General features: G+C 22.2%; 2 protein-coding genes across 3 annotated transcripts in view; both read left to right on the top strand.

The window, feature by feature from the left end:
* Window positions 1-5068, top strand: part of LOC117181362 — a 31816-nt gene extending 26748 nt beyond the window's left edge. For both annotated transcript variants that reach the window (XM_033373954.1, XM_033373953.1), the window contains one exon: window positions 4792-5068. In XM_033373954.1, coding sequence (XP_033229845.1) covers window positions 4792-4917 — 126 coding nt within the window. In that variant the 3' untranslated portion in view covers window positions 4918-5068. The remainder of the gene's footprint in view (window positions 1-4791) is intronic.
* A 6300-nt stretch (window positions 5069-11368) lies between these two features.
* Window positions 11369-15693, top strand: part of LOC117182022 — a 16306-nt gene continuing 11981 nt past the window's right edge. The window contains exons 1-2 of the mRNA XM_033375040.1: window positions 11369-11720; window positions 14546-14704. Of these exons, the coding sequence (XP_033230931.1) occupies window positions 11580-11720; window positions 14546-14704 (300 nt within the window). The 5' untranslated portion in view covers window positions 11369-11579. The remainder of the gene's footprint in view (window positions 11721-14545; window positions 14705-15693) is intronic.

Genomic DNA, 15693 nt, shown 5'->3' with positions numbered 1-15693 from the left:
TTAATTAAAAATTCAACTAACCATTTACATTCTTTGTTGTTGAAAATTGAACTTTTTTAGATAAAGATTCTTCTGAATTTCTGAAAACTAATATTTTTGTGAATTTTCTCTTTTTTGATTGAAACTGCAACTATTTGGTTGAAAATTAACCTTTTTTTCGAAAAATCCTACTTTGAGGCTGAAAATGCGGCTGTGACAAAAAATTCGCCTTTTGGCATGAAAGTTGAAAAATTTGGATATTTTTTTCTGCCTTGACTGAAAAATCTTTATTTGTTGAAAATTCGTATTTTTTATTTGAAAATTGGAATTCTGGCTTGAAAGTCGAACTACTTTATTACAAATTCTTTTATTTTTTTGTTTAGTTGAAGATTCATAATTTTAATTGAAAATTCATCTCATTGGTTGAAAATTAAATTATTTCATTGTAAAATTCAACATTTTTTGCAGAGAATTAGTATTTTTTGGTTAAAATTTGACCTACCCTATTAAAACTTATTTTTTGATTGCAGAATTGCATTTTCATTATTTTATTTAATAATCCATCTGTGGTTGAAATTTATTTTTACTATAAATGTAAAATTAATTAAAAATTTGGTTACTTTAAATAATTTTCAATTGAAAAATTTTATTTCTAAGCTTACATTTTTTAATTAAAACATTTTTATTTAATAAATAAATACATTTTTTTAATTTATCTGTACCTTAAGTAATAAAAAGTGAACAAAACCGATTTGACAACACGATTTTAAACCAGTTCAAAATTTAAGAATTTTCAGATTTTAACGTTAAAATGTAAACGGTTTCAATTAGAAAGTCATCGTCATTAAACAAATGTGAAAGTGTGACTGAAAGTTTATAAACTCTTTTCAACTTAAAAATCACTTCATAATAATATATTCTTCATTAAAGGATTTTATTAAATTTGAAATATTGTTTTAGTCTAAAATATTCCATTTTTAACACATTTAATTTGAAATTTTTATTAAAAAAAAAAAAAGATTAATTATTGAATATCTAGCAATATTTGAATTTTTGTTTAAGATGAATAAATTGAAACCAAATATTTAAAAGAAAAGAATCTTTAACTGAATTGTTTGACTAAGAAAACCTGGAATCGTTAAAATTTCGAAGATCCTTTAAATTTTGAACGTTACAATTTCAATTGTTGTATTTTAAAAATGCCTAATTTGTAAGTGAAAATTTTAAATTTTGATGTATAATTTACAAATAAACATTTGTAGAATAAATTATCAGTAATTTTAAGAGATATTTAGGAGTTTTAAAATTATTAAAAATTATCATTCTAGGAATCTTAAGAAAAATTTTCTATTCTTTAGAAGCCTTTCACAATTCTTGAAAAGAATCTAATTTTTTTGTTTAATTTTGCGAAAATATACATTTTTTTATATTAGGCTATAATTTCAAGTTTTACATTAAGTTTGAATCTTTTCAAAACTTCTACATATCTCTTAAAATTACTCAAATTTCGCTTACAAATAATAAATGTTCAATTGTTATTTATAGATCCAAATTGTAAAGAAATTTTCTCAAATTTGCAGGATTTTCTGAAATTTTAGAAAAAATTCAATTCATTTTGATAAATATTTAGAAGTTCTGAAAATATTTCCAAAATAATTTTACATTTAAAACAACTTCTAGATTTCTCAAGATTTTAAAATAAAATTTTTAACCTTTTCAAGGATGTTTAAACTATTTAAAAAGAAAATGATTGAACTTCTAATTTAAGAAGTGTTCAGTTAAAAATATTGCAATTTTTCAATATTTAATGTTTCTAGCTTAAAATTCCTTAAAATTATATAATTTTGAAAATTCTAAAGTTCATTGATTGATTTTTTAATTTAGAGCAATGAAAATGATAACTTGGATTAATATTTTTTTATGTTAAAAAATTTTAGCACCTTCAATTTTATACGCTTAAATTATTGGGCATTTGAATACAACATTTTGTAATTAAAAATTTTTAAATCTCAATTTTAAAAGTTCAAAATTTAACAGTTCCATTTTGAAGTTTCACTTTGAAGTTTCACTTCAAGTGGAAAATTGTTTAGCTTTAGCGTTCCATTTTCTTAATTTCATTAACCGTGAAAAATGTTTGCGAACCGGGAAAAAACCGGGAAATGGCCGGGAATTTATTTCGTCGATTAAAACGGACATCCTGCTATTTGTTTGAAAAATTACGTATTTTGTTGAAAATCTGTCTTTTGGTAGAAAATTATTTTGTTGTTTGAAAATGGATCGTTTTGAGGAAAAAATTATCTTTGTATAAGTTGAAAGTTGTTGAAACAATGAAATTTTGGTTGAAAAATCCAGTATTTTGTTGAAAATTTAATTATCTGTTTCAAAATTTAACTCTGGTTGAAAATTTATCAATGTTGTTGGAAATTGTTTTATTTTTTTTGAAATATCAATTATTAAATTTTTTGTTAGGAAGTCATATTTTTCTTGAAAATTCAATTTTTTTGTTGAACATTGTTTTATTTGTACAGAAGATTTGTCTTTTTGGATTTAAAGTTTTTTTTTAAAGAATTAAACTGTCTTTCTAAAAAATAAAATTATTTCTTTGAAAATGCAACTGTTTTTAGTTTAAGTCTAATCTTTTTTGTTTAAAATTCGATCATTTAAATTCGGTAGCTCAATCAAATTTGAATTAATTCTGATCAAAAGAGGTATTTACACACGGAATTCATGATATCAACAGAAAAAATATTTGGATTTAAAAAATGACATGAAATTGTTTTTAAAGTTCCAAAAATAAGAAATTTTGAAATATTTTCAGTTGTCGGGTCATAATTTTTCACCGGAAAATGTAATTTCTCGTCTTGGGAAACCTGAAATTTTTTTAAAGACACGCTAGACACTCTGACTAATGCTATGTTCTCAAATTCCTTCGCTGTTTGATTAGAAAACATATATGCCATCTAAAAAATCGAAATTTAAAAAAAAAGTGATTTCCAAGAATTTAGATATTTTCAAATAATTGAATGGGATTTAAAGGATTTTTGTAGAGTTTCAAAGCTTTTAGATTATTTTAAAACTTTCCAAGGTATTTCAGAGAAATTCAAAGTTTCAACCGGTTTTAAGAGATTTTAAGAAGCTTTATCGGATTTTAAATTTTTATATAAAGCGATTTTATAAGATCTTTGAAGACTTTAAAGTTGAAAAAAATTTCAGTGGATTTCAAAGAATTTGAAAGACTTTAGTGTATTTGACAAGATTTAAAAAAATTTGGGTTAACAGAAAATTATATGGTTTCCTACAAAATGTAAGGGGTTTTAACATTTTCGCGATGATTTTAAAGATGTATATTTTTAAAAATTTCCAGGCATTTCATGAGATTTGAAAAAATTCCAGGATTATAGCAAATTTCTAATTTCGTAAGATTTCGAAATATTCATGAAATTTTAGAACATTTGAGGAATTCATAGGATTTCATAAAAAAGTTAATGATTTCATCAGATTATAAGAGATTTCTATGTTTTTCAAGTGATTAAAAAAAATATTTTTTGGCATCTAAAGGGACTTTATCCGATTTTTAAAGGATTTTACGGGATTTTCAAAAATATTCTCATTTTTGGAGAAATTTTTAAAAATATTACAAATTTCAAGATTTTTTCAGGGATTTTATTCGAGTTTTGTTGGGTTTCAAGGAAATTCACAAAATTTAATGGATTTTACACATATCAAAGGATTTTACAGAATATAGTGTATTTTAAAATTTCAAAACATTTCTCAAGAACTTGAGGGACTAAAAGAAATGGAAATAAATTCTAAGGGCCTTCTAGAAATTTCAAGATTTCAAGACGTTCTATGGAATTTCAAACAATTTATATGGGATTTCACAAAATTTAAGGGTTTTTAAAATCCTAAAAAGATTTTAAAGATGTTTATTTTAAAAGATTCTCAGAAATTTCATGAGATTTCTACAAATTTCGTAGAATTATATGAAATTTCACATTTTTAAAATGTATTTGTCAGATTTTAAAGATTTAACATTTTTTCACGAAATTTACGATATTTACCATTTTTAAGGAATTTAAAGAAGTTTTAGAATATTCGAGGAATATATAGAATTAAAAAAAAAGATTCCATAAGATTATAAAAGATTTTTTAAAAATTCTAATAGATTTAAATGAGGTAAATTTTTTTTTTAAGATTTCAGAAGATTGCAGTAGAGTGAGATTTTAAAGTTTGTATGGTATTTTAAAAGATTTTAAAGGAATTTCAGATAATTTAAAATTTTCACGAGATTAATAGATTTAACTTATTTGACAAAATTTAAATAATTATTTATTCAATAATTGAAAAGGATTTTACGGATCTTTAAAAAGATTCCAAGGAATTTAGCGAGATTTCAACATTTCTAAGGATTTTCAAAGAATTTTCTATCATTTCAAAAAATTTTAAAGGATTTTAAAAAGGTGTATGTGTTACCAATCCTTATAAAAAGATTGCAAGGGATTATAACGTATTTCGAAAGAAATTTTAAGATTTAAAAGTGTTTTCTACGTATTTCAATGGATTTACATAAATTCTAAATTATGGGGATCTATATTTGTATACAAGATTTCAGTAATAGTTAACCCGTTGATTAAATATTTAAAAAATTGCATGCATGTTTTTAAATTGATGTAACAATTGACCTATTTTGAATTTTTCACATGAGCCCGAGGCCTGAATTAGGAAACTCGCGATTAAATTAAAATAAACTTAAATAGGTACTATTAAATTAATATACAATTTTTTAATTAATCAAACATTCTAATTGAACAGGTGGATGTAGAATTATTTCTGACTCTAAGCGACGAGGATTTGATAGAAATTGGAATTAAAAATGATACAGAGAGATTCACTTTACTCTCCGTGATCGACGAGTGCAAGAAACTGGGAGTTTTTTAATTAATCAAAAATAAGTAGCTCATATGTCTTTAAATTTGTATTAAAAAATGTAAAACTGCTCTTCAGATTTCTTGGAAATGATCCGAGTTTCAAAAAAATAGATTTATTATCAAAATTATATTTTTTATGAATTAAAATTTTTTTCTAACTATGCAGACTTTAGTTACTCATTTCGAAATTTCATAATACTTTGAAATCGTTATTGAGATTCCCCTATAATATTCTTTAAGTGATTCATAAATATTTATTTTATCGCTATTCATTTTCAGTGAATTAATTAATCATACAAAATCTCAGGAATCAGGAAATTCGTAAAAAAAATTTGTTGTGAAAATTGATAACTTTTGGTAAAATTTTGGTTGTAAAAATTATATTGTTTGGTTGAACATCTATCTTTTTTGCTGAAAATTCAACTACTTGTTTGAAAATTTAAATCAAAAAAATTTTAATTGTTGAATTTTCTACAAAGTCGATTAATTTTCATTAAACAAAAACAACGAATTGTCAACAAAATTGTTCAATTTTTTACCAATGTATGTCAACTTTTAACCGAAAAAAAGAATTTTCAAAACAAGAAAATAAATTTTCTACCAAGAAACATCAGTTTAAAAAATATATGAATTTTTAAAACAAATAGTTCAATTTTCAACCAAAAAGAGGAATTTTTAACAAAATAATTCTAATTTCAACCAAGTAATAGCATTTTTTTAAATATTTTTTTTTATTTTTTAAAAGATAATATCTCAACTAAAAATAAAATCTTTAAATTTTTCGTTGAAAAAATTTATTTTAAACAAGAACAAAAACGGAGTTTCAACAATATACTTCAATTTTCAGCAAGAGAGATTAATTTTTTATAAAACAGTTTGAACTTTTTACCCACTAAAAAGAATTTTCAAAAAAACATTTGAATTTTTAAAGAAAAAAAATAATTTTTAAGTAAGAATCTTAATTTTTTACAAAAAAAAAAATAAATTTCAAATACGTGAATTTTAAACTAGGTAAGTGAAATTTTCACAAAAAATGAAATAGTTACATTTTTAATTACATAAATAAATTTTTAACTAATAAATACAAATTTAATCATTAAATTTTCAAAGAATAAGATGAATTTTAACTAAAATTCAAAATCTTCAACCAGAAAAATTAATGTGTAACAAAGTAGTTCAATTTTCACCCATGCAGTAGAATTTTTAACAAAAATGGTCAATTTTATACCAAAACTGCAATATTTATATTTTTTAAATAATTTTAAAACAAAAAAACAACGATTCTTGAACAATATAGTTAAATTTTTAACAGAAGAAATGATTTTTTTCACCAATGAAGCAAGAATCTTAATTATCTCAAAAAAATCTATCAAGTATATGATTTTTCAACTGAGAAAGACAAATCTTTAGCAAAACTGAATCAGTTAAATATTCTATTTGAAAAATTAATTTTCAACTGAAAAATAAAATTGTTTAAAAATAAATATTTGAATTATCAACCCGATCAAACGAAATTTTAACAAAACAGTTAAATTTTCAACAGCAAAATTAATTTAAAAAAAAAATGTTGAATTTCCTACAGATTAGATGAATTTTCCACCAAATAGTTGTATTTCCATCCAAAAACATGAATTTTCAATGATTTTAAGTTTTTTTAAATCAAATTTGTTCAGTATTAAAGCGTCAAAAATTGTTTGGTAAAAAATGTTAAATCTTAAGAAGATTTCAATAAAATTTTTAACAAAATTTAGATTTTTTAGGATTTCGAAAAAATATTCTTTTTAAGAATTTTGAAAGGTTCCAAAAGATTAAAAAGAATTCTTATGATTCCTGGTAAGATGTAAAATGATTTCTTTATTTTGAGAAATTAATTTTAAGAGTAGATTAAAAAAAATCAGAAGATTTCATATCACTTCCTAAAATTTTGAAAATTTTGAATAAAAATTTATTAAATTTACGTTATTAAAAACATATATAAATTAAAATTTTCTTCAGATTTCTAGGAAAACTGAAAATGATTTTTGATTTTGAAAAATTCGTTTTAAGAGAGTATTTTTTTTAATTTTCGAAAAGGAGTTTGGAAAATTTTAAGGCAGTTTTTTTTATCTCGCAGGATTCGAAAAAAAATTTATTATCAATGTGAATTATTTTTGAAGATATTTTGCAGTTTTGAAAAATTGTCAGAAATGATTTTAAGCATTTTAGAACAAAATGTAGTTTTTTTTAAAAGATTTAAGAATAAAGTATTCAAGTTTTTTATTCTGTTTACAAAGGTTTTTAAAAAAATCTAATTTTTTAATTTTGAAGAATTTTAAATAAATTTAAAGAAAAATTCGAATCATTTTAAAAGATAGAAATTTTAGAAGTTTAAAAAAATTTGAAAATCACTTATTCCTCTGTTTTCAAGAAAATAACTTTAATATGCTTTGTACAGAAATCATCTTCTTTAGCTAAAAATTCTACTATTTAGTGGAAAATTTAAGTTTTTTCTTGAAAATTCAACTACTTTTTCAAAAATTCATTTTTTGGGGTCGAAAATTCAACTGTTTCGTTGAAAATTTTTTTGCGTTGAAAATTAACTTACATTGGTAGAAATTTAATTTTTTTTTTAAATGCAACTGTTTGGTTAAGAAAAACTGGTTTGATTAACTTTGCACACAGATCATTCTTTTCAAATGAAAATTTAACTTAGAAGTCTAGAATGTAACTTTTTTTTATTTTGTTTTGGCTTGGAACTACAAAAATTTGTAATAAAATTGTTGAATTTTCTAAAAATCCGGTTAATTTTCGTTAACATAAATAAATTTTCTGACATGAAACATCAGTTTAAAACCGAAATTATGAATTTTTAAAACAAATAGTTGAATTTTGAACCAGAAAAATAAATTTTGAACAAATTAATTAAATTTTCAACCCGATAATAGAACTTTATAACTAAAAAAATAAAATTTCAACTAAACATGAAATCGCTAAATTCTTAGTTTAAAAAAATTATTTTAAACTAGAACAAAAACGAATTTTCAACAAAATACTTAAATTTTCAGAAAAAGAAATTCATTTTCTATAAAACAGTTGCATTTTTTACGCTCAAAGAATTTTGAACAAAACATTTGAATTTTCAAAGAAAAAAATTAATTTTGAAGCAAGAACATTAATTTTCTATGAAAAAACGAAATTTCAAATACGTGAATTTTAAACTAGGTAAGACAAATCTTCACAAAAAATGAAATACTTAAATTTTCAATTAAATAAATAAATGTTCAACTAAAAAATACAAATTTGATCAAAATATTTAAATTTCAAATGAAAAAGATGAATTCTCAACTAAAATCAGAAATATTCAACCAGAAAAATGAATGTTGAAGAAAACTGTTAAATTTTTGTGATTAATTTTAAAACAAAAAACAACGAATTTTGAACAATATAGTTAAATTTTCAATAGAAAGAATGATTTTTTTACCATTGAAGCAAGGATCTTAATTATCTAAAAAAATGCTATCAAGTACATGCATTTTTAAATGAGAAAGACAAATCTTAAAAAAAAAAAATGAAACGGTTAAATATTCTGATAGAAAAATTCATTTTCAACTAAAAAATAAAAATTTTTAACAATGTAGTTGAATTTTCAACAAAAATCAAGAATCTTCAACCATGAAAATTTTCAACAATATTAGTTAAATTCTCAACAAAAAAATTATGTTTCTTCCAAACTAGTTGAATTATCAACCCGAAAAAACGAATTTCCAACAAAGCAGGTAAATTTTCAAGAACAAAATTAATTTTTAATAAAATTAAAGATTAATTTTCAACCGTAAAAGATGAGTGTTCAACAAAATACATCAATATTCAACTAAAAAAGATGAATTTTTAACCAAAAATGGAATAGTTAATTTTTCAGTAAGGAAAATTAATTTTAAAAAAAATCAGCAAAATTGAACTATTTTCGGTAGTAAATTAATATTCTCCGTCTAAAATTCATGTTTCTAGTTGAAAATTTCACTAATTGATTAAAAATTTAATTATTTGGTTAAAAAGTAATTTTTTGGTTGGTACTTTCACTGTTTTTTAATTTGAAAACTTGCCAAATTGTTGAACTTGCTTATCCTAATTTTTTATACAAAATTAAAATTTTTAAATTTTACCAATTTTTATCAAAATCATATTATATTTAGGAAAATTTGAAGCAATTCAGACCATTAAAGGAAATTAAAATCTGAAAATCGTCAAGTGAAATATTTTGACACAAATAGTGCATTTTTCAAATCCAATTTGTTTATTATTATAACGTCAAAAACTGTGAAAAATGTTAAATATTGAGAAAATTTCGATACAATTGTTAACAGAATGTAGATTTTTTAAGATTTCGAAAAAATATACTTTTTAAGAATTTTTAAAGGTCCCAAGAGATTAGAAAAACTTATGATTCCTGGTAAAATTTAAAACGATTTCTTTATTTGAATTATATAAAAAGATATTTTGTAGTTTTGAAATAATGTCAGAAATGAATATAATTTTAAAATGATTTCAAGCATTTTAAAATAAAATGTAGATTTTGCAAGATTTGGGAGTGAAGTATTAACGTTTTTTTTTTAATTTAAAAGGTTTTAATAAAAACTGAATTTTTTAAGATTACTGAGAAATTTTTGAATATTTTTTTATTTTAATAAATTATTTCAGGAGAATATTTAAAACTATTTTTAAAAATGTTCAAAAACGTCAAAAAAAAATTTTATTTTATAAAATTTCAAACAACTTTCAGCAAAAATTCGAATCATTTAAAAATATAGAAGTTTCAGAAGTTTAAAAAAAGTTTCGAAAATAATTTCAATATTCAGAAGATTTAACTCAAAATGTAAATTTTTGCATATTTTGAAATAAAGTTTTCAAGTTCTTTTAAAAGATTTTCAAAGGTCTATATAATAAAATAGTTTCTTAAGACTAATGAAAAATTTGCAAATAATTTTTTATGTTAATACATTATTTTATAAGAATATTTAAAAACATTTGAAAACATTTCCAAAATGGTCAACAAAGGATTTTAAAAATTTTTGAGAATTTTTCTTTAATTTTAGGATTAATTCGAATGATTGTAAAAGATATTCAGAAGTTTCAAAAGTTTTGAAAAAATTCGAAAATAATTGAAATTTTGAGAAGTAAAAAAAATTTAAAACAAAATGTAGATTTTTGAAGATTTTGAAATAAAGTTTAAAATGTTTGATCTAACTTTGAAGTATTAAAAAAAAAGTTAGGAATAATTCAAATCATTTAAAAAGATATTTAGAAGTTTTATTTCTCAATATTTTATGAATTGGTAGAAGGATAATTTTTTATTTTTAACATTTTTATTAAATTGGAAGGAAGCAAATTTTGGTTTTCAATGTTTTGTGAATTGGAATAAGTTTTTTTTTTTGAAGGGATGACATTTTTGTTATTGCTTTTTTATTGGAAGAAGCCATTTTTTTCTCCAACACTTTTATTAAGTTTCAGGAAACAATTTTTTATTTTTAATCTTTTTCCTGAATTAAAAAAGGGTAATTTATTTCAAACATTTTTATTGTGATGGAAGGAAGGGAATTTTGGTTTTCAATATTTTCTGAAATGGAAGCTGTAAATTGTTCAATTTTTTAGAATTTTATAGAGTATAAAGGGAAATTTTTTTCGGAATTTAAAAAGGCCATTTTTCTAGTTGTAATTTTGATTGATTTGGAAGGATAGGAAATTTTAATTTTTAATATTTTCTGAATTAAAAGAAGGAAATTTTTTTGTTTTCAAGATATTTATTGAGTTTTAAGGTAAGAAAATCATTGGTTTCAATTTTTTCTAAATTGAAACTAGACATTTTTTTCTTTTGGAAATATTTTTGAGTTTAACAAGGGGCAAACTTGGTATTTTTAACATTTAGATGAAAAGGGGGAAGCTTATATTCAATTTTTTTCAATTTTTTAGTATAATGGAAATTAATTTGAAATTGTTAAATTAGAAAGAATTAAAAGCTTCTATTTTAAATATTAAACGTTTGAATTAAAAATGGTTTAAGCCTCTATTTAAAAAGTTTAAAAATCAAGAATTACGCTTTGAGTGTCCTGATTAAAATGAAAAATTTTCAGTTTTGAGAGTTGAAACTTTTTAACTTCAATGACTCGATTAAAACAATATTTTCTTATTTTATTTTCAACTTTACGAGACGATTAAAAATTTTAAATATTCCCGCCATTAGATTTTCGTCTCTTATTTTCCGTTGATGGTAAGTGAAATTTCCCTTTATTGACATTTTCCTAAAATTTATTGTTTACATCATGCACAAAACAGAATAAAGTCACATAATAACATTCCAAGTATTATTTTCATTTTAACAAATGGCAGAATAAAGAATGAATGTTAATTTGTAAAGTCATTGTTGCAATTCTGGTTCGAATCTTTGCTAAGGTGAAGGCGAAATTAGAAAAATGGCGGCGTTTGGAATCGGTCGGCTCCTCATGTGTTAAAATTACACTTTTAAACTCTATTAGTATCTATATTTTTAAGAAAAATTGCGAGCTTGTGTTTCTCATTTGCGGCGTGATTTTGAAACCCCCGAAACCGAAATTCCGGCATCGCGGAGTGCTAAAAAATTCTTCCTCGAAAAATCCCATTCATCCTAACCTCTTTGTGGTTTGTTTGGGATTCGAAACAATGGCTATGAGTGAAGATTTTAATTTTTCTGAACTCTGTAGACTTTGCTCGCTGAAAAGCAGTCATCAGCTTCAAATCTTCGATAAAGAAGGCGAACAACGACAATTGCTCTTCAAAATTCGCTCTTGTATTCCCGCTGTGGTAAGTTTTCAAGCTTTTTTTCTAATAGTTTTAAAGTTGATTCGTAAGAACAAAAAAAACATTTTTTATTTACGATTTTTCGGAGTTTAATTAATTTCATTTGCGAGATTTAATCATCTTTTTCACTCAACAACAATTTTTTATAGTCCTTTCTTTTCTTTTCTAGTAGTTTTTTATTGTTAAAATTTGTTTTATTTGTCGTCTGAAATTCTATTTGTAGCAAAATATTTCGTCAATTATTTATTTGTGTTTTATATTTTATTTTTGAATGGTTCATTGTTCAGTTTCAAATCGTGAAATTAATTCTCAAAACATTTTAACAATTTTTAAAACTAGTTTGAGTAATGTAGAATAAATAAAAAGTGTGCAAATATTTGATTTTATTTCCAAAAATTAATAAATTAATATTAATATATATAGATTAATTATTATTAATAAAAACCACTTAGGATTTCAGGAAAAAATTTTTTTCTATGATATTAAGAATTTAAATATTATCATTCATGTATTGTAAAATGAAATTTTTTGTATGTTAAAAGTTTAAACTTAAGAAAAAGATTTTTTTTAGCAAAGTTTTTGTAACTGAATTTTCTTCTTAATGTCGCCTCATACCAATTTTTAAAGAATGGTTGAATTTTACTAAATCAAGACTTGTTTTTTCAAAGAAAACATTCCCTACAATTCTATTTCCAATTAAAAAAATAAGTATGTAATTTTTAAATACAAAAATATATTTTTTTAAATATATAAAATAATAAAACATCACCAAATACCATTTTTGGTTGGAAAATTGATTTTTCCTTCGTCTAAAATGCACTCTTTTGTTGACAATTCGTCTTCTTGTGTATAAATTTTATACTCTTTGTACAAAATTAATTTATTTCGTTGAAGATGCAACTATTTTGTTAAAAATTTGTCTTTTTACGTTGTATTAAACTAATTAAAAATTCTTTTTTTGAGGTTGAAAAGTAATTTTTAAACTAAAAAATCAAATACTCATATATATATTTAAAATTAAAATTTATTTTTGTGGATGACATTTTTTTAATTCGATCATTTGGTCGAAACTGTATCTTTTTTGGTTTAAAATTCAATTATTTGTTTACAAATTCGTCCTTTCGTAGAAAAGTCATCTTTCTTGGTAAAAAATTAACTTTCGTCTTAATGTTTAATTTTAATTTCATTGCAGTGAAAGCAATTTAATTATTTAATTGTTTATGTAATTATTTAATTTAATAAGTAATTTAATTAAAATTCGTCTTAGCGGGTAGAAAATTCATTTTCTTTGTTGAAAAATCAACTGTGTTAAAAATTAACTTTCTTGTTAATAATTTCACTAATTGAAAATTCATTTTTCTTCATTAAAAATTTACTCTTTTGTTAAAAAATCGAGTTTTTAGGTAGAAAATTAATCTTCTTTTTCCAAAATTATTACTTATCTTTTAATTGAAACTTTTTTCGGGTTTTGGTTGAATTTTAATTGTATTTTTTGAAAATTCGACCGTTTGTTTGGAAATGCAATATTGTAGTTTCGAAATTCATCTACTTATATCAAAATTCTACTATTTTGTTTAAAGTTTAATTATTTTGTCAGAAATTCAAAATTGTTGTCAAAATTATCTTTTTGGGTTGAAAATTAACTTTTTTTGTTGAAAATTCAACTACTTGATTGGAAATGTAAACTGTTTTTATTTTATTTTTAATCGTTTTGTTTAAAGATTCGACCATTTTGATTTATTTTGTTGAAAATTTAAATTTTTTCTTCAAGTCATCCTTTTTCGTCGAAAAATTAACTGTTTTGTTAAAAATTACCTTTTTGGCTGTAAAAAATGTTTTCTTACAAAAAATTGATTTAACGTTTCCATCCATAGAAAAATTTCTTTTGAAAATTGGAAACTGAAGATCATTTTTGTCTGCGAAAAAGCCATCATTCATTAAAATTCAACTATTTTTCAAAAATTCGTAAGAATTTATAGCAGGAAAAAATGCGATTGCAAAAAATATTGTTAAAATACATTTTTTTGTAAGTTTAAAAAGCAAAAAAATGTTCTTTATTTGAAATAAAATGATTATTCATATTATTTTTTATTCTTAAAATCATAGAAAAACTACTTCTGTGAGGAAAACATTCTCTACAAATCTACTGTTTCCAATATTTAAAATAAATGATTAATCATTAAATATAGTTATTTGTTTTAAAATATTTTTTCTTTAAAAAAATGCTTTGAGGATCCAATCTATAGAAATCTTTTTTCAACATTGGAAACAGAGTTTTAGAGATTCTTTTCCTCGAAAAATACAATTATTTATTTAAATTTAAGCCTTTCCAAATATTTTTAAGCGATATTAAGAAAAAATTCATTTTCAGAAAACATTGTTAAAATACCTTTTTTTGTAATTTCTAAAATTTCATTCAAATTTTTTTTTTTTGAAATAAAATTATCAGTAATATTATTTTCATTGTTAAAGTCATAGAAAACTTTTTTTCAGAGATCTGATCTTTCGCACAAAAACTACTTTAAAAGTGAAAAATATGTTGGAAAAGGCGTTAGCTTGTTGAAAGTTGTATTTTTCAAATATTAGAAACGATAACAAATGAAGAATAATTGTAAAAAAAAAAAAACAATAAATACTAAAAAAATTTGAAAATGAAATGTTTTAAATCATCAATCTGAATTTTAAAACCCAAAATTTTCTAATTCAAACGCTTCCAGTAAAAAATGTTATTTTATAGTCATTTGATATAAAAAAATAATTTGTGTGCACTTAAATTGCGAAAATTGCGTAATTCGAAGCTAAATTAAGAAAATCTTGTGATTTTGCAGATAACAAAGGAGGATGCTCTACCAAAAAATATTTGCCAGAGGTGTGTCTATAAACTGGACATGTTCTACGAGTTTCGTCTTAGCTGTATGGCTACAGAAAACGTTTTAAAAAATTACGCTGATAGTATAAAACATCTAGCTGCAGTAGTCAACAGCCAAGTAAGTTTATAGTTTCCTAAAATTATTATTTTATTTTAAACTATTTTATTTAATTCTGGTTTGAAGTAACTAATTACAATTTTATTTTATAATCTTGGAGCCGATTTGAGTTTAAAAAAAGTATTAATTAATTTTTGACTGGTTTGAAAATTAAAAAATTAAAATCAAAGATAATTGCAGACCTTATAAATAACGGAACTCGTGATAAAATTTAATTTCTTTTTTAGAGTTCAAGATAAATTCTTTAATGCAAGGGCATCTCTGATCAATTCTCAAGGTTCTTGATTTCTTTTTCTCCTTCGGCTCTTTTGGCCTTCGCTTGACCGTAACGTTTATTTCAACTTAATCGATAATTGTGAATTAAGCTTCGAAATTCGCCAAATAATTTTGAACAGGTTTGGAATATTTTTATTCATAAATATTATAGTTTTATAATTTATATTTATTATCGAAAATTAATAATTTCAGATGTATAAACTTTTCGGCATTAGAGAATTCGGTTTTTTATTTGGTTTGAAATCAATTTTTTAAACTGAAAGTTCAAGTTTTGTTTTTGGTTAAAAATTGATCGGCTTTAATTAAACAATTATGTATTTTGTTGAAAATTTGTTCTTTTTGATTGAATCCCATTTTTTTTTAATTTAAATCTTCTTTGGTTGAAATACATTTTTGGTTCCGATTTCATTTTTCTTAATGAAGATTTAATAATTTGGTTGCAGTTATACTCCTTTGTTATAAATTAATTTTTCAATTCTTAAAGATTCATAATTTTATTTGAAAATTCATCTCCTTGGTTGAAAAATGAGCTATTTTGTTGAAATATCGTTTTTTCGTTTGCTGAAAATTAATTCTTTACTGAAAATTTAACTATTCCAGTTGCAAATTTTAATATTTGGTTGAAAATTCATCTTTTTTAGTTGTTGATTAATTTTTTGACTGAAAATATAACTATTCAATATTTCGTTAAAAAATTCTCTTTTTTAAATTTT

This window comes from Belonocnema kinseyi, chromosome 10, assembly GCF_010883055.1.
Source record: "Belonocnema kinseyi isolate 2016_QV_RU_SX_M_011 chromosome 10, B_treatae_v1, whole genome shotgun sequence".
Lineage (NCBI taxonomy): Eukaryota > Metazoa > Arthropoda > Insecta > Hymenoptera > Cynipidae > Belonocnema > Belonocnema kinseyi.
This window is presented reverse-complemented; position numbering and strand designations above follow the sequence as displayed.